Source organism: Schistocerca serialis, chromosome 4 (assembly GCF_023864345.2).
Source record: "Schistocerca serialis cubense isolate TAMUIC-IGC-003099 chromosome 4, iqSchSeri2.2, whole genome shotgun sequence".
NCBI lineage: Eukaryota > Metazoa > Arthropoda > Insecta > Orthoptera > Acrididae > Schistocerca > Schistocerca serialis.
In genome coordinates, this window is record NC_064641.1 from 955,241,856 (window position 1) to 955,262,224 (window position 20,369).

The 20,369-nt window shown below is 42.3% G+C and overlaps 1 protein-coding gene across 1 annotated transcript in view; it reads right to left on the reverse strand.

Moving 5' to 3' along the window:
• Positions 1–3,043: 3,043 nt before the first annotated feature.
• Positions 3,044–20,369, reverse strand: part of LOC126474854 (collagen alpha-1(XVIII) chain-like) — a 513,154-nt gene continuing 495,828 nt past the window's right edge. The window contains exons 18-20 of the mRNA XM_050102334.1: positions 16,672–16,866; positions 8,674–8,789; positions 3,044–6,520 (exon numbers count right to left, since the gene is read on the reverse strand). Coding sequence (XP_049958291.1) covers positions 6,211–6,520; positions 8,674–8,789; positions 16,672–16,866 — 621 coding nt within the window. The 3' untranslated portion in view covers positions 3,044–6,210. The remainder of the gene's footprint in view (positions 6,521–8,673; positions 8,790–16,671; positions 16,867–20,369) is intronic.

The following is a 20,369-nucleotide window of genomic DNA, read 5'->3' on the forward strand; positions in this document are numbered from 1 at the left end:
CAAGCAATTGGAAACGATCGGTTGATAATTCGATTGTTTCCATATGTATTTCGGAGAAGCAGATGAACTTCACGAGCGATGTGCGGTGGGGTCCCATCTTGCATATGAACTGTTGAATTCAACGCGTCTCTTTCCTGTAGGGCGGGTATGACATGCAAGCGAAGCATTCCACTATGACTGGCAAGTCATCACTGCTCATCTTTGATCCTTCAGCACCAACCGGGGCCACACCATACGGTGACACCTTCACCATACAGACTAACTTCATGCATAGTGACGGGAGTTGAAGATCCCCACACTCAGCAGTTCTTTGTGTTCACCTCAACCGTGCCCGCAGCTCGTGGTCTAGTGGCTAGCATTGCTCCCTCTGGGTCATAAGCTCCAAAGTTCGATCCCCGACCATCATCATCATTCGTGACGGTGGTTAGACAGGACAGTGCACAAAAATTGGGTTGTGTAAAAATTGGTACTTCGTGCAGGCGCTGGTGACCCCGCAGTTGACCGTGCCACGAACCTAACATCATCATCACCTCAACCATCAGGGAAAATGAGCTTCGTTTGTCCATAGGATGGTCTAGGGCCGGCGTTTGGTAACTTCAATCCTTGCGAGAAAGTGGAGAGCGAAGTCAACACGTCGTTGTGCCTCCTGTGGTGCAAGCTGCTGTACGATATGGATCTTGTATGGACACCATTTGAGAATGGTTCAAAGCATCTTCTGCACAGAGGACCACGAGATGTTCAACTGTCGTGACGCAGCACGATCACTGCGTGGCCATCGGGAACTGCACACAGGCCTGTCAGCCATAGCAACAGCGATTGCACCTGTGGTGCAGCCTGTCATCGGATTCTTCCCGGAGCAACGCCCAGTTCTCCAGATGATCCGAATTTCTTTCATAACTGCACGCAGCAGGTGGAGAAAGAAAACCCTTCTGTAATCATTTCAGCCGGCGATATTTTCGAATTGCAGCTGCAGCATTTCAGTAGTTTTGGTAATAGAGCTTTGCCAACAATGCCCTGCTCCTCTCGCTGACACGTCAACAAGTGCACTACGACTGGTCAGGTGTGTGAGACTATGAATCACGCTGACTGATCACAGCAGCTGGAGGCCACTATTGGAACTGGACGGTGGCGCTGTGTCGCATGGAAACCATGCACCTCATACTCTGGACATTGATGTTACCAAGTATGGTACTTGTACGGTAGTTAGTTTCTGTATTACAACGTGTTAAATAGGGAAAATTTAATTATAACCCCGGTACAAAGCAGAGGTTATTTTCCGTTGTACCGAGTATTGGCATGTTCCTCATCGCATTGTGTACGGAATGTGGGAAGGTTGACGGCAGAAATGCCTTTTAATTAGGCTTAGCTTGCGTTCACAGCGCATATGTGAACGATAATTTGGGTTTTCCAGTATATTCTTATGTTACCATTTTAATACTGACGCCCTAGATTTTGAAAATAAACTCCTACTGAATTTTTGGTACCTATATTCAAGTACATGACATTAGCAAGGGTCAAGCCTAACTTTCTCCATACGTGTAGCCTTCTTTGTATACACGCCTTCAGTGTTTTCTGTTAATCCTGTTTAGGTCCCACACATTACAGCAATATTCTAGTATGAGCCCCACCAGTGTTTCGTAAATAACGTCCCTTCAGGGACATCGTTTTTTCGGAATATTGTACCAATAATCCCTAGTCTACATCCAGCTGATTCTTTGTGAGCATACCACTTCTTGTCACCACAAACTGCTACACCTAGGTGTTATCAAAAATCGACTGATTCTAATTATAACTCAGTGATACTGTAGCCTCATACGATACTACTTTTTAGATTATGTGAAGTGCACAGTTTTAAGTTTCTCAACATTATTAGGAATTTTTCAATCCCTGCACCAGTTTGACAACTTATCAAAATTTGATTGTGTAATGTGTGCTCTTTCTTTCAGACAGCACTTCTTTCTACATAAATGCATCATCTCCAAAATTGTCTTAGGTTACTGATAATATTGACTGGCAGGCAAGTGAAAGCAGACAAGAGATGGCGGAGTGAATAATCATAGGCATTTGGACAAGAGTAATGACTAAATAATCACTCTTAAAACCATTCTATATATCTCACTTTTAGAGTGGAAACTGCGCGTTTTCTTTGGTCTCTTGAGCATCGACACCGGAAACGTCTTGGAGATTGAAGTACACTCCTACAGGTGTTGGAAGAATTATTATTCCCGCTCTCCACTGTTGACTGGAACGAGAATAACCGTAATAAATCCAGTTTTTTAAATATTTCGATGGGAACGTTAAACACTTCACATTCGGTATGATCCCAGCGAGAAAAAAATTCCAGAGTATTGCGATCGGGTTGTCTTGGAGGCTCATTTCGACCTGTTCACCTTGAACCACATTCGTGAGTTGAATATCGTTCAAAATATGGTGCAGTGAATTTTACAGCCTTGTTCAGCGTTACGAGGTGTCTTGGGGCCGTTAAGCATATGTAACTCACCGCAGAGTTAGTGTTGTATCCAAGTGAGAGGACGACATGTGAAAAACCTCCTCCAGCGGGCAAGAGGGTGCAGCAAATTGTAACACCTAACGTGCTGAAGGTGTATTTCATCCCTTGTTAATGTTTGCCATAGGTGTAATTTGAGCCGCCAGATGGAACTTAATAGAAAATTTTACATTTTAAACGGTTTGTGCTAAGTGAGGCACTAATTCATAATGGATTCAGCGGCGTATCATGACCACACTTTAGCAGTTACCTCACAAGCAGCTAGTTCGCGGACCTGTGGTAACAGGGTGCTTATCCTGCTGTGTCGTGTATTTAGTTTCTGTGTTAACTGTGATACAGTCTGTATAGATGGCATGCTCACAGTCTAGAAAACTCACCTTATTTCTCAGAAAACATCTGGAAACACTGTATCTCGAAGAAAATTCACCACTCCATGAGTTACATCACTGCTGAATAATGAGTATCACACACTTTGGAAAATGGAATGACTTATGATGGGAAGTAACGGGACTACTTGTAGAAACAATAACACACGTAAACACTCGACATAGATTTATTTCTCATACCAGTGTAACTGAAATCATAATTGATCTACACAGCTTCTAAACATCAACAATGTTATTCTTAACTAGACAAAAATGTATACGTTACAGAAGGAAGGATGTTGTTTAACAGTTAGACAACATTTAAGAACTTCCATTCTTACATGAAGTTTCAGACATTTTAAGTTTCCTAGGTTTTATCCGTGGTTTTAACGCCCCTTTTGCAAAAATGAGAAAGTAAGGTAGGCAGCCGAATGACTGCACACGCCAGAACGTATAACGATTTCAGTTGCATGAAAATGTGAAGTAACACTTTAGCTTCATTGTTCATTGAACAGATACGCATCACATTTCCACGTATTTGAAACAATAATAAAATCTTTTTCAAGTCTTTGAAGTACGAAGAAGAAATGTTAAATAGTCGTGGATATGTAAAATTAATTAGAGAAAAAATGTTTAACAGTTCGACTGTAAGTACATCTTATACTACGGCAAATATCAAATAATACATGGCAGTGGAATTGTTCGCCTTGTCAAGGGATATTTTATATCTATTCTATAAGTAGAAAGAGATCCCTGAATAGAAACATTACTTGTCGACGCGAATAGTGTAAGAGAAGGAGCGGAATTAAACAGTATCAGTGAAGCCATGGTCAGACATTTCTTCATTCACAACTTTACAAATATTCATGTTATGCAGACGGTAGATAGTATATCTGCAGTTATGGTACGTTTATAAGTAAGGAACGCTCTCAAGTTTGTACAAAAATTAAAGCGGCCGGATTCTGAACAGGGCTCAGTATTGCATCGCCACGTATAAGCTGGCTGCCGCGCACAACGCAGTCGATCTTCTACCTTAAAAGTCACTCAACTCTTCCATTCCTACAGCTCTACATCTCTTACAGCGACTTTAAAATAGGTGTCTGGTGAAAGCACTAAACAACATTCTGTACACACATATCTTATGAACTTGCCAGTCTTTGGGAATATTTGTGCCAATATTGCCTCGTGTAGCACACTAAAGCGTTGAAAAATAAAGTCACTCTTATTATTCTCTGTAAATGTAACACGTTTGTTATATACACTCCCAACTAATGTACAATCTATCTTCAGTGTCACAAGTTAAAATTACACCTTTTTCTTCTTGAATCATTAAGTATTATAAACTCTTTTCAAGCTTAAGGTAGCTTTAATAGAGTCTGTCATAACAAATAGTAGGTTTAAATATACTCCAGGAAACTCAGAACCTGGTATTGTCCAATTAAGTAACATGTAGATGAGCATTCAGTGTAAGCTTATAAAATTAAGGACGGTAATTCGTGTTGTTGATAAATGCACTACATGTCTCAGAGTTGAAAAATGTGTTGTCTCTGTCAGTACATTTAAGTATGTTTCGAAAATTAAATCATTTCATCATCATCCCTGAAATAGTAATCAAATGCAGAATGAAAATATTATTTTGACATTGTTTGATTAAAACGCTATATAAGTATAAACAGTTAATATTTAAGTAAAAAAGAATTTTTATGGGAAGTTATGTTGAAATAAATTTACTGTACATGTTATTTCTATTCAAAGGATAAATCGAACCTACATATTATTTTTGTTATGATGGGAAGCCTACCAAAATTATCCCAAGTAACGTTTACTGTATTCTAAAACATTTAGGATGCGTTCCCATGGTGAGGAAGTATAGTTCAAGAAATTTATGTTCTAAACATCACGTAACATTTTGTCATCTGGGAAAGTGCATTATGTATCACTGCAGCATTCATACCATTGACAGTCATAGAAGAAAGTATAGGAAGTACCAGTTCTAAAAATTCAAATCGTATGTATATCAAACTCAATGGAAAGATATAGGTAAACATATAGAGAGCAATTCTTGTTTTCACCACATTGACATAAAGTAGTATATATTAATACTCTGCAAATTTTGTTGCAAGGAATGTCTATCAAAAACTGAATTCATTAGATAAAGAGATATTCATTAATATACAGTAGAATAGTAATAATAGAAAGATGAATCAAATATAATTCCTCTATCTGTGCAGACTTACAGCTGCTTGAGAAAAGGGGTAAGATATTTATGGTAGCAGATAGAGCCATACCTGTAGTATTTCTACAGGTTAACAGTTCCTCAATCTAACAGTTTCATATGAACTTAATTGATAAGGCCTTGGATGACTAGTGATCACATACATTGTCAAGAGATACATCTTATGACAGGTGAATTAGAAAAGTATCACACATACATCAACAAAGATAAAAAAATGTATTGAGTATCCATATGATACTTGAAGTACTGTTGTCCATATTATGCGTCATTAATTATCACTAGATATTACAAGGGTCATTAAGATGTATGGGCACAATTATTTGTCACTCTGTGAAGTGAGGGAATATTACACACCATTTTGCCACAATCATAGTGCATGGATCCTTGTGGGATACATAGATAGGTAGATAACAATGTATATTAACTGCCTAGATTATAAAATTAAAACTGCAGTAATCATATTTACTGGAAAGAGGCAAGTGGAGAACAACGTTGTTAGGAAGTTTTTCAGTGTTAAGAGGTGTCATGTTAACATTTTTACCTCGCTCAGGGCCCTTATGATAAAAATAGAAACCACAACAAATTAGACGGAAGAGGGGATCTATCTTTCAAAAAGGGGAAGTCGGAAACGGAAAAGTGAAGAACAGTTTTCAGTTTTTTTATGTAAGTTGTTAGTAGGTGTAATGTTCATAGTAATTTTTACCTCAGTCAGGGTACTTGTGAAAAAAATTGAAACATCAACTGATTAGATCGAAGGAGGGAATTACATGTAAGAAAGAAAATGAAGATTTCATACTTTTTTTTCTATTTGTAGAGCGGTATCATGTGAACCAGTAACAGAAACGATCTGTAACAGTTTGTAAGTGCAATGGGCGTTTTATGCAAGAGTGTACGAAAGATGTTAAAATTTACTATTTCCGTGATGAACACATACTATCTGATTTTCACGGGTGGAAGCCTACGCAAGTACACAAGAGTCAGACGATTATGGGGGGTTGAGTTTCATCCGCAGTTGTCCAAAACTCGCAGCACACACTCTTGTCTGCTCTGTATTGACCGTTCATCTGCAGGTGAGACTCGGTGGACCAGCTCGCCACCCGCTCTCACTGGTGCTCGTCGTCCAGCGGCCGGTACTCTCCCGCTTCGTCGCCGTCGTCGTCGTCGTCGTCGTCGCCGCCGCCGGCGCCGCCCCCGGCGCCGCGGCGCCGCCTCCTGGCCGGCAGCTGGCTGCTGGCCTCGATGCAGAGCACGGCGAGCCGCGCGCCGCACGCGAACCGCTCCTGCGCCAGCAGCCGTCCCGACGCTAAGGGCGACGCCAGGCCCTCGCCGCTCGTCGACTGCCACGCGTCGCAGTAGGCGTCCATCTTGCGCTCCCCCTCCGGTGTCGAGCCGTGCCACACCAGCTTCTTCGACCTGCAACAGCCGTCTCTGCTTCGGCTCGCTTCCTCGGTTCGTACCGCTCTCACAGTCACAGGATGTACGCTAATTGCAAATATTGTCACGCATTTTGATGAGGATGGAGTGTCTATGCAACATACCGGGACGTAATGAATCTACCCTTTGTAATGTCCCTCTCAATGTGAACGGACGGTTCTTTGGTCTATATTAATATTCTACATCTACATCTACATCTACATGACTACTCTGCAATTCACATTTAAGTGCTTGCCAGAGGGTTCATCGAACCACAATCATACTATCTCTCTACCATTCTACTCCCGAACAGTGCGCGGGAAAAACGACCACCTAAACCTTTCTGTTCAAGCTCTAATTTCTCTTATTTTATTTTGAAGATCATTCCTACCTATGTAGGTTCGGCTCAACAAAATATTTTCGCATTCGGAAGATAAGGTTGGTGACTGAAATTTCGTAAATAGATCTCGCCGTGACGAAAAACGTATTTGCTTTAATGACTTCCATCCCAACTCGCGTATCATATCTGCCACACTCTCTCCCCTATTATGTGATAATACAAAACGAGCTGCCCTTTTTTGCACCTTTTCGATGTCCTCCGTCAGTCCCACCAAGTAAGGATCCCACACCGCGCAGCAATATTCTAACAGAGGACGAACGAGTGTAGTGTAAGCTGTCTCTTTAGTGGACTTGATGCATCTTCTAAGTGTCCTGCCAATGAAACGCAACCTTTGGCTCGCCTTCCCCACAATTTTATCTATGTGGTCTTTCCAACTGAAGTTGTTCGTAATTTTAACAACCAGGTATTTAGTTGAATTGACAGCCTTGAGAATTGTACTATTTGTCGAGTAATCGAATTCCAACGGATTTCTTTTGGAACTCGTGTGGATCACCTCACACTTTTCGTTACTTAGCGTCAACTGCCACCAGCCACACCATACAGCAATCTTTTCTAAATCGCTTTGCAACTGATACTGGTCTTCGGGTGACCTTACTAGACGGTAAATTACAGCATCATCATTGCACCATGAGAGAGGTCATCAAACAGAATAACCCCTCCTGAGTCCCAGAAGACGGTCGCCACACCTTTACCGTCTGAGGGTGCAACTTCGAACTTTTTCTTCAGACGAGAGGTGGTGCGGCGCCACACCATGGTTCGCTGGTTTGCTTACGATCCGAAGTGATGGATCAACGTTCGACATAAAACTGTCACCATCAGTCTCGTAACGCGCAAGCAATTCCGCACAGATGGTCCTCCGTTGCATTTTATGTTCTTCTGCGAGGAACACAGCGGGCACTTTTGAGTATCCCAAGTAATGGACGAGAGTGCCTAGCGACAGAGACGTCCAGTTGTGCAGCGAGGTGTTTGATGGTGATAATCAGTAACCTCCAGTGAGAGTGTCCTCACGTTCCAACATCGCAGGTGTCACAGATGTGTGCGGTCGGCCGGCAGGCGCGAGATCGGATAGGTTTACGCGAACTTGTTGCGATGGTGACACCCTCGTCCAACGACTCACCGTGCTTTTGTTCACCGTCACGTCTCCGTAGTCACTCTGCAAGCGCCTGCAATGCTCTTCTTTTCAACTAAAAGACAGCTCTCTGCTTGGGACGCACCTCCGTCAAGATGCCATTTTAAAGTCTATGTATAGCGCCGCCACTTATACGAAATTCGTGAAACTATAGGGGTTGAAGCAGGAATGCTGCACGACGTCCCACAACAAATTCTTCGTTTATCAAACGAAATTAGTCAAGAAGAAACATTTGTTGCGTTACTTATCGAGCGCCCATCATATGTGCAGAAGGCAAATGCTGCTATATAAGAAAAGAAAGAAACAAAAAAAAACTTTCAAATGTGTGTGAAATCTTAAGGGACTTAACCGCTAAGGTCATCAGTCCCTAAGCTTACACACTACTTAGCCTAAATTATCCTAAGGACAAACACACACACACCCATGCCCGAGGGAGGACACGAACCTCCGCCGGGACCAGCCGCACAGTCCATGACTGCAGCGCCTTCTATCGCTTGGCTAATCCCGCTCGGCCAAAGAAAGAAACAGCTCATCTAGTTGCCCACAGGCACTTAACGTCTGTCGCTTTCATAAAGCACAGCGACAGAGCTGTGTTACTGATTAGACCTCAACAAATGGACTTACCAGCCGTAGTCGGTCATGATGTTCTTGCCGTTGAAGCTGAAAATTCTCGCTGCTCTCGGGAAGGGTGCTTCGTCGCCGTTGAACATATCTCTCCACGAAGTGAACAAGATTTCGCCCTGCAAACAGAGAAGCATATTGTAAGTACAATGAGATACACAGCACAGATCGCTCGTCTGGGGAAGATTTATGACCGCTTCATTAAGCTCTTTATAGTATTTTCTTGGAGTAGAGTAAATCGTAACTTACCGAGTGAAAAACATAAATTACAGTCAGCTTAGAGGACACAATTGTCGTCCTTCGTCGAGGTCGCTAACGCATTGTGTTGTGGTGGCGCTCGGAGGTAGTTGCTTCGAATCCCACCCCCGCATCTAGAGGTGACGGCCTACACTACTGGCCATTAAAGTTGCTACACCACGAAGATGACGCGTCAGGCGCGAAATTTAATCGACAGCAAGAAGATGCTGTGTTATGCAAATTATTAGCTTTTCACAGCATTCACACAAGGTTGGAGCAGGTGGCGACACCTACAACGTGCTGAAATGAGGAAAGTTTCCAACTGATGTCTCATACACAAACAGCAATTGACCGGCGTTGCCTGGTGAAACGATGTTGTGATGCCTCGTGTAACGAGGAGAAATGCGTACCATCAGGTTTCCGACTTTGTTAAAGCTCGGATTGTAGCCTATCGCGATTGCGGTTTATTGTATCGCGACACTGCTGCTAGAGTTGGTCGAAATCCAATGACTGTTAGCAGAATATGAAATCGGTGGGTTCAGGAGGGTAATACGGAACGCCATGCTGGATCCCAACGGCCTCGTATCACTAGCAGTCTAGATGACAGGCATCTTATCCACATGGCTGTAGCGGATCGTGCAGCCATGTCTCGATCCCTGAGTCAGCAGGTGGGGACGTTTGCAAGAAAACAACCATCTGCACGAACAGTACGACGACGTTCGCACCAGCATGGACTATCAGCTCGGAGACCATGTCTGCGATTACCCTTGACGCTGCATCACAGACAGGAGCGCCTACGATGGTGTACTCAACAACAAACCTGGGTGCACGAATGGCAAATCGTCATTTCTTCGGATGAATCCAGGTTCTGTTTACAGCATCATGATGGTCGCATCCGTGTTGGGCGACATCGCGGTGAACGCACATTGGAAGCGTGTATTCGTCATCGCCATACTGGCGCATCACCCGGCGTGGTGGTATGGGGTGCCATTGCTTACACGTCTCGGTCACCTCTTGTTCGCATTGACGGCACTTTGAACACGGAATTTACATTTCAGATGTGTTACGACCTGTGGCTCTACCCTTCATTCGATCCCTGCGAAACCCTACACTTCAGCAGGATAATGTACGACCGCATGTTGCAGGTCCTGTACGGGCCTTTCTAGATACAGAAAATGTTCGACTGCTGCCCTGGCCAGCACATTCTCCACATCTCTCACCAATTGGAAACGTCTGGTCAATTGTGGCCTAGCAACTGGCTCGTCACATTACGCCAGTCACTACTCGTGATGAACTGTGGTATCGTGTTGAAGCTGCATGGGCAGCTGTACCTGTACTCGCCATCCAAGCTCTGTTTGAGTCAATGCCCAGGCGTATCTAAGCCGTTACTACGGCCAGAGGTGGTTGTTCTGGGTACTGAATTATCGGGATCTATGCACGCAAATTGCGTGAAAATGTAATCATATCTCAGTTGTGGTATAGTATATTTGTCCAATGAATACCGTTGATCATCTGCATTTCTTCTTGGTGTAGCAATTTTAATGGCCAGCAGTGTAATTATCCGGCGGTGTGCCAGCGTCCTGGGTGAAATTCCAGGCGTCTAGACCCCCCCCCCCTCCCGTTTGTATTAGAGAGGAGTAGGCTCTGTGCCGGCACACCGAGTTACAACCCCTCTCTCCCCTCTCTTTCTGTCTGATCGCAATAAATAGGACAAACACAATGCAAAAGTTACTATTCACGCACAAATCACGCATCGCGAAGTAAAGATTTCATTATGCGCGAAGAGCAAAAACATTTCGAACTGCGTGGCCGAACCAACCGGTCGGGGCTTCTTAGTCAAGAATGCCATCCAACGCTCCCTTTAGGCGAGTTTTTCCTTCAGATGTTCGTTTGTCCGTTGTGCAGAAATCTTTCCCGGAAAACTGCGTTTATATGTTGACGGGATGGGCATCAGCTCTCAAACGTGAACACTGCTCTTTGATGGGTGCTATTTCCTCGTGAATTTGAGTTCACGCGGATCTAGTCGAGGGCTATGCGTAATTAAAGCAAAATTTTTCCTGCACCGGTAATTTTTCGCGCGAATATTGTAGGTGTATTTTCTCATGTTATAGTTACCGTTTTCTACTGAAAGAACCTTTCATATGTTCAGCATGGACAATCTGCATCCACGTTTTTCATCATCACGGACTGATCCAAAAAAACCTATGATTGCTTTTTTTATTGAGCCTGCAAAGCATCGTAGGCTGTCTAAAGATATAGCACCTTAAAAAGTACTAAAGTGACTGGTGCAGCTTTTAATTCATCCATTAAATAAGCGGAATGTGTCCAATGAACAGTGGGAGGGCCATATAATTAGCATCGCAATGAAGGTAGAAGCTGGACTCAGAGTTACTGGAAGAGTACTCAGGAATCCTCCGCATAAGGGAAAAATCTAATTCGAGCGATTCCTGTCTCAACCTGTGTCCGCTACTGGGTACTGTTTACGGTAAACACAGAAGACTCAAAGAAGAGCAGCATATTTCGTCACGGATTCATTTAGTAAGAACGAGAAACGAGTCAAGGATAGCAGCCCAAGTCAAGTGGCAAACGCTGCAAGATAGGTGCTCTATAACGCGATGTGGTCCACTGTCGACATTGCGAGAAGAACTACCTAACATATTTTTTCTCGTATATCTCACAAAGGACCGCGAAAGAAAATCATTTCGCGATTGGAACAAGGAAAGGAAGCGGGGTGGTTGAGGAGCCTGGTACAGGAAATGGGGGAGGTGAAGCGAAGACAGTACACAAAGTGGAAGCGAAGACAGTACACAAAGTTCCCTCCGCCACACAACTTAAAATGGATAGCGGAGATAAATCTAGATTTTGGCGTTTGCTACTACACAGTTATCGCAATGTTTAGCCCCTAATAGAGAATAAATAAAATAAGGCAATAACACGCGTCGCTCGTGTTAACCGGTTGTCCTAATATCACACAGTGCTACCAATTTTGGTTACATACTATAAGTGTTTTCGTACTGAGGACGGGCCACACTCCTCACGTACTCGAGGAACAACCTTTTACCCGTTTAGCAACGTCACAGAGGTCTGAATCTGCCGTTTACGCTCGATGCACGTGGTTTCGTTAAAGTCCGGCAGACGTCAAATTTTCGGTCGACTTGCATCACGCTCATTCAAGCGTTCCCTGCTCGAACGGTCCGGCTGTCCACTCTGGGAAAGGAGGAAAGCCGGCCGCGGTGGTCTCGCGGTTCTAGGCGCTCAGTCCGGAGCCGCGCGACTGCTACGGTCGCAGGTTCGAATCCTGCCTCGGGCATGGATGTGTGTGATGTCCTTAGGTTACTTAGGTTTAAGTAGTTCTAAGTTCTAGGGGACTGATGACCACAGATGTTAAGTCCCATCGTGCTCAGAGCCATTTGAACCATTTTTTTAAAGGAGGAAAACCCACTTTTCCGACTTTGACGCTGTGAAACTTGTCATAGCGTAAATACTCATTCCTAGATCGATATAAAAGTCGCACACTAATGCACGATGAGAAATAGTTCATCTGTATTGCAAGCATTGTTTTACCACTTCTGTCAAAAGCTCACGATACATTATCTATGTTTACTTAACGTAATAGTTCATGAAAACGTGTAAACTTTCAGTGCTATAATAAATTCACGACTACTCAGTGGGGTATGAATGGTTGAAATTACTACTAGGGCTAGAAGAGTACACAAAACGATAAAGAAACAGTATGAAGTGGGAGAGGGAATTAGGCTGGGAATGAAAAGAAAAGGAGAAGGGAGAGGCATGTAGTCATGCGAACGATTGTTATATCTACATCTACATCCATACTCCGCAAGCCACCTGACGGTGTGTGGCGGAGGGTACCCTGAGTACCTCTATCGGTTCTCCGTTCTATTCCAGTCTCGTATTGTTCGTGGAAAGAAGGATTATCGGTATGCCTCTGTGTGGGCTCTAATCTCTCTGATTTTATGCTCATGGTTCTCTTCGCGAGATATACGTAGGAGGGAGCAATATACTGCTTGACTCTACGGTGAAGGTATGTTTTCGAAACTTCAGCAAAAACCCGTACCGAGCTACTGAGCGTCTCTCCCGCAGTCTTCCACTGGAGTTTATCTATCATCTCCGTAACGCTTTCGCGATAACTAAATGATCCTGTAATGAAGCGCGCTGCTCTCCGTTGGATGTTCTCAATCTTTTCTATCAACCCTATCTGGTACGGATCCCACACTGCTGAGCAGTATTCAAGCAGTGGGCGAACAAGCTTACTGTAACCTATTTCCTTTGTTTTCGGATGGCATTTCCTTAGGATTCTTCCAATGAATCTCAGCCTGGCATCTGCTTTACCGACGATCAACTTTATATGATCATTCCATTTTAAATCACTCCTAATGCGTACTCCCAGATAATTTATTTAATTAACTGCTTCCAGTTGCTGACCTGATATATTGTAGCTAAATGATAAGGGATCTTTCTTTCTATGTATTCGCAGCACATTACACTTGTCTACATTGCGATTCAATTGTCATTCCCTGCTCTATGTGTCAATTCGCTGCGGGTCCTCCTGCATATCTGTACAATTTTCCATTGTTACAACCTCTCGATATACCACAGCATCATCCGCAAAAAGCCTCAGTGAACTTCCGATGTCATCCACAAGGTCATTTATGTATATTTTGAATAGCAACGGTCCTACGACACTCCCCTGCGGCACACCTGAAATCACTCTTACTTCGGAGGACTTCTCTCCATTGAGAATGACATGCTGCGTTCTGTTATCTAGGAACTCTTCAATCCAAACTCACAATTGGTCTGATAGTCCATATGCTCTTACTTTGTTCATCAAACGACTGTGGGGAACTGTATCGAACGCCTTGCGGAAGTCAAGAAACACGGCATCTACCTGGGAGTCCGTGTCTATGGCCCTCTGAGTCTCGTGGACGAATAGCGCGAGCTGGGTTTCACACGATCTTCTTTTTCGAAACCCATGCTGATTCCTACAGAGTAGATTTCTAGTCTCCAGAAAAGTCATTATACTCTAACATAATACGTGTTCCAAAATTCTACAACAGATCGACGTTACAGATATAGGTTTATAGTTCTGCACATCTGTTCGACGTCCCTTCTTGAAAACGGGAATGACCTGTGCCCTTTTCCAATCCTTTGGAACGCTACGCTCTTCTAGAGACCTACGGTACACCGCTGCAAGAAAGGGGGGCAAGTTCCTTCGCGTACTCTGTGTAAAATCGAACTGGTATCCCATCAGGTCCAGCGGCCTTTCCTCTTTTGAGCGATTTTAATTGTTTCTCTATCCCTCTGTCATCTATTTCGATATCTATCATTTTGTCATCTGTGCGACAATCTAGAGAAGGAACTACAATGCAGTCTTCCTCTGTGAAACAGCTTTGGAAAAATAGGAAAAATACATTTAGTATATCGGCCTTTAGTCTGTCATCCTCTGTTTCAGTATCATTTTGGTCACAGAGTGTCTGGACATTTTGTTTTGATCCACCTACCGCTTTGACATAAGACCAAAATTTCTTAGGATTTTCTGCCGAGTCAGTACATACAACTTTACCTTCGAATTCATTGAACGCCTCTCGCATAGCCCTCCTCACACTACATTTTGTAAGTAGGCTGTTTAGGTTTTTATGTTGGTAATGCCACGTAGCCCTCTTATGAAAATCACTGATTGTGGTGTGCGCAGTCTATGGCTGATTTGCATTGTTGGAACATTGTTATTGTAGTGTTGGGCAGTTAGATTTGAACAGCGTGTAGCGTTGCGCAGTTGGAGGTGAGCCGCCAGCAGTGGTGGATGTGGGGAGAGAGATGGCAGAATTTTGAGAGCGGACGATTTGGACGTGTGTCCATCAGAAAGAGTAAATTTGTAAGACTGGATGTCATGAACTGATATATATATTATGACTTTTGAACACTATTAAGGTAAATAAATTGTCCGTTCTCCATCAAAATCTTTCATTTGTTAACTATGCCTATGACTAGTTAGTGCCTTCAGCAGTTAGAATCTTTTATTCAGCTGGCAGTATTGGCGCACGCTGTATTGCATTAGTTTGAGTAACGAAGATTTTTGTGAGGTAAGTGATTCACGAAAGGTATAGGTTATTGTAAGCCAGGGCCATTCTTTTGTAGGGATTTTTGAAAGTCAGACAGCGTTGCGCTAAAAATATTGTGTGTCAGTTTAAGCACAGTCATTTATAATTTTTCTAAGGGGATGTTTCAATTTCGCTTCGCGTAATTTTTGTTTGTCTGCAAGGCTTTGGCTATGTTTATGTTTGCTGTGAATTTCCCTGTGATTCCGCAGCAGTTTTCTAACTCGGTTGTTGTACCACGGTGGCTCTTTTCCATCTCTTACGATCTTGCTTCATTGTTAGAAAAGAATAATGATAATTTTCATTTCGCTCGATTTGTGATTTATATAAAGTTTCTCGGTTGATTTTGATCTAAATACACAGTTCAAAAATCATGTTTTTTTAACACTGTAGTAGTGTGAAATCCTAGCTTCTCAATAAACCATTTACCTTCGCGTTTAAGTCGTAAAAGTCATAGTGAATAGACACTATTTGTCAGCAATGGACGGGGCAGGATTATTTCTCCGATTTTGTCGCTACAGTCATTTCGCGAAACGTGTGTGAACTGGTAGAATGTTGCTCCACAGTTCTTAGAGTATACGCTCCCACAAACTCAGTAGCAAACATTTCCCTAATGCACAACGCCTCTCTTTTAACGTCTGGCAGAAGAGTTTGTGAAGCATCTCTGTAACGAACTCGCGCTTACGATCAGGTGACGAACATGCCGCTCTTCTTTGGTTCTTGCCTATGTCCTTTATTAATACAAGCAAGAATCTTTTAAAGTAACACTTATTAAGCCGCTATTTTTTGCGCATGAGTTACATTACTTCGTTATTTTACCGATGAATCTGAACCTGGCGTCTGCACTTCGTACAATACGTTTTATGTGGCCATTCTAATTTATGGCTCTCTGAAGTATTATTCCCAGATCCTTTACGGTTGCTACTGTTTCCAGTGATTTATTGCGTACAGTAGACTCGAATGGTAATTGATCTCGTACATTGTTCATACGCAATATCTTGCGTTCTCTACGTTCGGTGTCAACTGCCTACCGCCGGTCCTCTACAAGACTTCCCAGACTTCGCTGTAGTTTTGTGGCATCTACCATTTTAGAAAAAACAGCATCGTTTGCTAACAGTCACACTGAGCTTCAGCTGTTACTCACTGGAACACGTCTACATATACTGTGAACAGAAACGGCCCCATGACACTCCGCTGGACTACCCCCAGGAGATATACATACTACACTTTAGTAATGCGGTCACACATTACGATTGTTTGTATTATTTTCACCAATCTCAGTTCTGAGCTTTCCATCGCCAGCACTCTGCTACAGACGCAATTAAGATAGTTAAATTAAACGTAAAAGGCTTTCCATTCTTGTTCACAGCGCTTATCTGATGTTTGGTATGTTTATCAGTCCATCCCTTGTGTTACAATGACTAACAACAATTCGAAGCTAAAAATAAAATATTTTCCATGCTCTGTAACAATAGTGACAATGGGTTAATCAGATGCTTGTTAAATGTTAACTGCCAGTTGCATGAAGTCGACAATTTGTTTATAGCCGCTATAGGAAACACAGCTTCCAACAGCAATGTCATTTGATGAATATTATTAGATATGCACGGCACGTTAGACCTGCTGTAACAGAGAGAGCAGAGCGCGGTACCTTGGTGTTGACGACGGGCAGCGAGCGGTCTGCGGGCCGCACTATGGAGTCTGCGTTCTGGACGCGCGACGCCAGCAGCGCCCGGAAGGTGCCCCGGAAGCCGGCCCTGCGCGCCTGCCGGTAGCACGCGTTGTCCGCGCCCCGGATGCCGTGCATGTCACCCGACAGCGGCTCGTTCAGCGCCGCCAGCCGGAGCTGCGGGCACAGGAGATCTCCGTTTTGGTGTCCCACAAGGTTCCATCTTAGGTCCATTATTTTTATCTATTTTTTCCATACGGTGTAAACTTCCAAACAAACGCTACTTTTCATTTTGGTATCCCACAAGGTTCAATCTTTGGTCCCTTGCTTTTATCTATTCTATCCGTACTGTGTCAACTACTACACAAACGTTACTCGGACCATAGAAACACATTTACTGATTCAGATAACAGCCAACTGTGTTAGGTCCTGTCAGAGCGGAACCTCTTTTTGCATTATAATCATCATTAGCGAAACCTGCTGTGCTATAAGTTAAAATAACGGATGAACCCCACAAATGCTTAAGAGTCCACAGGAAAGTATGGCGTACTAACTTCATCAGAATATTATAGCACTGATCAATTAAATAAAAAAGCTTTTTGTTCTCTGAAAAGGTAGATATTCTGTGCCTATTTCAACTCCACAAAACCACAGGTGATAGAGACATTAAATATGAAGGTTTTTACTCTAGCATCTTACTAATGTATAACTAATCTGGGAAAAGGAGGAATCGTTGTATTTATTAAGACCGAACACAATTTCAAAACATGGAGACAAACAGCCGGCCGGTGTGGCAGTGCGGTTCTAGGCGCTTCAGTCTCGAACCGCGTGACCGCTACGGCCGCAGGTTCGAATCCTGCCTCAGGCAAAATATGTTAAAGATGTCAATAACTTCTTGCCTCTCCTCAACAGACTGCGTTTTATGCGATTGATGATATAGCCAACCACTATATAATGTCATATCGAACAAAAGAATACAGAAGCTGTATTAAGTAGCTCAAGCAACATAATCAGCAGAGATTCTATTGACTGGGGAGAAATCAGTTATGGTATTCCCACGGCTCAATTTTAGTTATACTACTGTTCCTCATACATGTAAACAATCTTCCATCTAACATACAAGCGTATACAGCAACAGAAGGTATGGTAAGCAATGTTCTTAAAAGTGCTGCTAACTGATTTATTGTGAATGACCTCACTGTCAGTTTTAAAAATCATAAAATATTCAGTTATCCACATAGAGACGCACTACACAAATGATAAATGTAGCACATTATGAGAAAATAATGAATACTTAGGTGCCCTTATTGATGAGAATTTGAAATGGAAAAACCACATTTTGAAATTCCTGAAACTATTTAGTTCAGCCACATTTGCACTTAGGATCATTGAAAATCTTGGAAAGAGACACACAGTAAGTTGACATATTTTGCATCTATTCATTCAGTTATGTGGGGTAACTCAGCTTAAAGAAAGAAAGTCTTCATTGTTCAAACACGTGCTATGACAATAATATGTGGTGTTCACACACAATCACCTTCTAGACTTGTTTAAGTAGTTAAGCATTTTGAACATTGCTTCGCAGCGCATTTATCCCCCCCCCCCCCCCCCAATGAAGTATGTTGCAAATAATCCACTGCTGTTCAAGAGGAACAATGATGTACATAAATACAATACCACAAGAGAAGTGACGATCATTACTCCACAATGGGATTTGTCGTTAGCGCGAAACAGGGTGCACAAAGTTGCAACCAAAAATTTTGATCGCTTATGCGGTGCTTTAAAATGTTTGATACACAGCAAAGCAAAATTAGTCAAACTGAAAAGTTTCTTCATCACATTCCATTCTGTAGAGGAGTTTCTATTATTGGAACATGTAAAAGGTGGTGGGTTGCATTTATTATCTCACATCATCATATTAAAAAAATAAAATAAAAAAATTAAAATTTTGAATCATCAGCTTAGTCACATTTACAAATAAATTTGCGATGTGACTGTAAAATGACTCGCTCCACATCATTACCATTTATCGTGCAAATGAGCCATAGGACATTGAATTGATTACTTAATCAAACAATCCCGTCTCCGGCCATCCTGATTTAGGTTTTCCGTGATTTCCCTAAATCGCTTCAGACAAATGCCGGGATGGTTCCTTTGACAGGTCACGGCCGATTTCCTTCCCCATCCTTCCCTCACACGAGCTTGCGCGCTCCGTCTCTAATGACCTCGTTGTCGACGGGACGTTAAACACTAATCTCCTCCTCCTCCTTAATCAAAGGTTAGTTGTAACTTCAGCTTAAACCATACTGAAATTATGAGTGTGGAAAGACTTGAAAATGGGGCAGTGCTTCTGATGGGAGCGAAACAAAGTTGTATCCTATACTCAGTTTATAGGTTGAGTAAGCAGTAAAGGAAACCAAAGATAATTTTCTAAGCGTTATTGACGTTCAGGAAGAAGAAATAAAAACTTTAAGGTTTGTTGATGACATTGTAGTTCTGTCAAGGGAGAGAGAGCATGTGGAGTACCATTTGGGAGGAATGGACTGTATCTTAAAGACAGCATATAAGACGAACATCGACAAAAATAAAAGTAATAGAATGAAGTTGAATAAAACTATCGTTAAAAACCACTCAAAGCCAAGGTCGCACAAAAGGCAACCAGTTTCAAAGTCTTTACTGCCGTCTTCAGGTGTTAAATATTTTTTGTAGTAAAAAAGTTCATTTTACGCTGAACCTGATGCACAAGTTGTCAAGTGGAGAAAACTCAGCACATTATAAACTTCTGTCATCGCTGAAATGTTTAAAAACGCACAGCACCTAGTCCAAAAGGCCATGTACCGTATTTGTTTCACGTAACAAGCATCTGTGAACAATATGTAAATGGACAGTGCCTTTTGGACAAGATGAGAAACGTCTGTAAGTGCTGAGTTCTAGCCAGTCGACATCTTGTGCACGATGTTCAGCGTAAAACCAATATGTCACACAACAAAAAACATTTATGGCCTAAAAATGACAGCTAAGACTGAGAAAAAACGGTTGTCTCCAATAAAATATTTTTGTGCGATCTTGGCTTTTGAATGGTTTTTAACAATTAGAACAGATCGCCCTTCAGTACTCTCGTAATAAAAAAAATAGGTCGAATAAAAGGACATGATAAAGAAATGGAACATTGAACGCAGCAACTAATTTTGCTATTTGGGGATTTGAATAACATATGATAGCAGAAATGAAGAACATACAAAATGCAGAGTTGAAACAAGAAGAAAAAAACGTTTGCTGGAAAAGATATATATACACTGAACACAAATTTATATTGTAGGAAGATTTTCTGAAACTATTTGTGCGGAGCCTAGCCCTGTACCGAAACGAAACATGGAGGATAAACAGTACAATAGGAAGGGAACAGCATCTTTTTACAATTTATGCTACAGAAAACTGTTGAAAATAGGAGTGTAGATCTAAAGACATCCTCCTGAAACAAAGTGGAAATAAAAGAATTTTATGGAAGAAACTGGTTTAAAAAATCTATTATTAGGACACATCCCAAGACATGAAAATATAATTAATGTCGTCATGAATATAAGAATGAAGGCTCCACTACAATAAGCAGATTAAGTGTATGTAGGAAGCTACAGTTATGCAGAGATGGATAGATATGCACAGGCGGGACTAACGTGGAA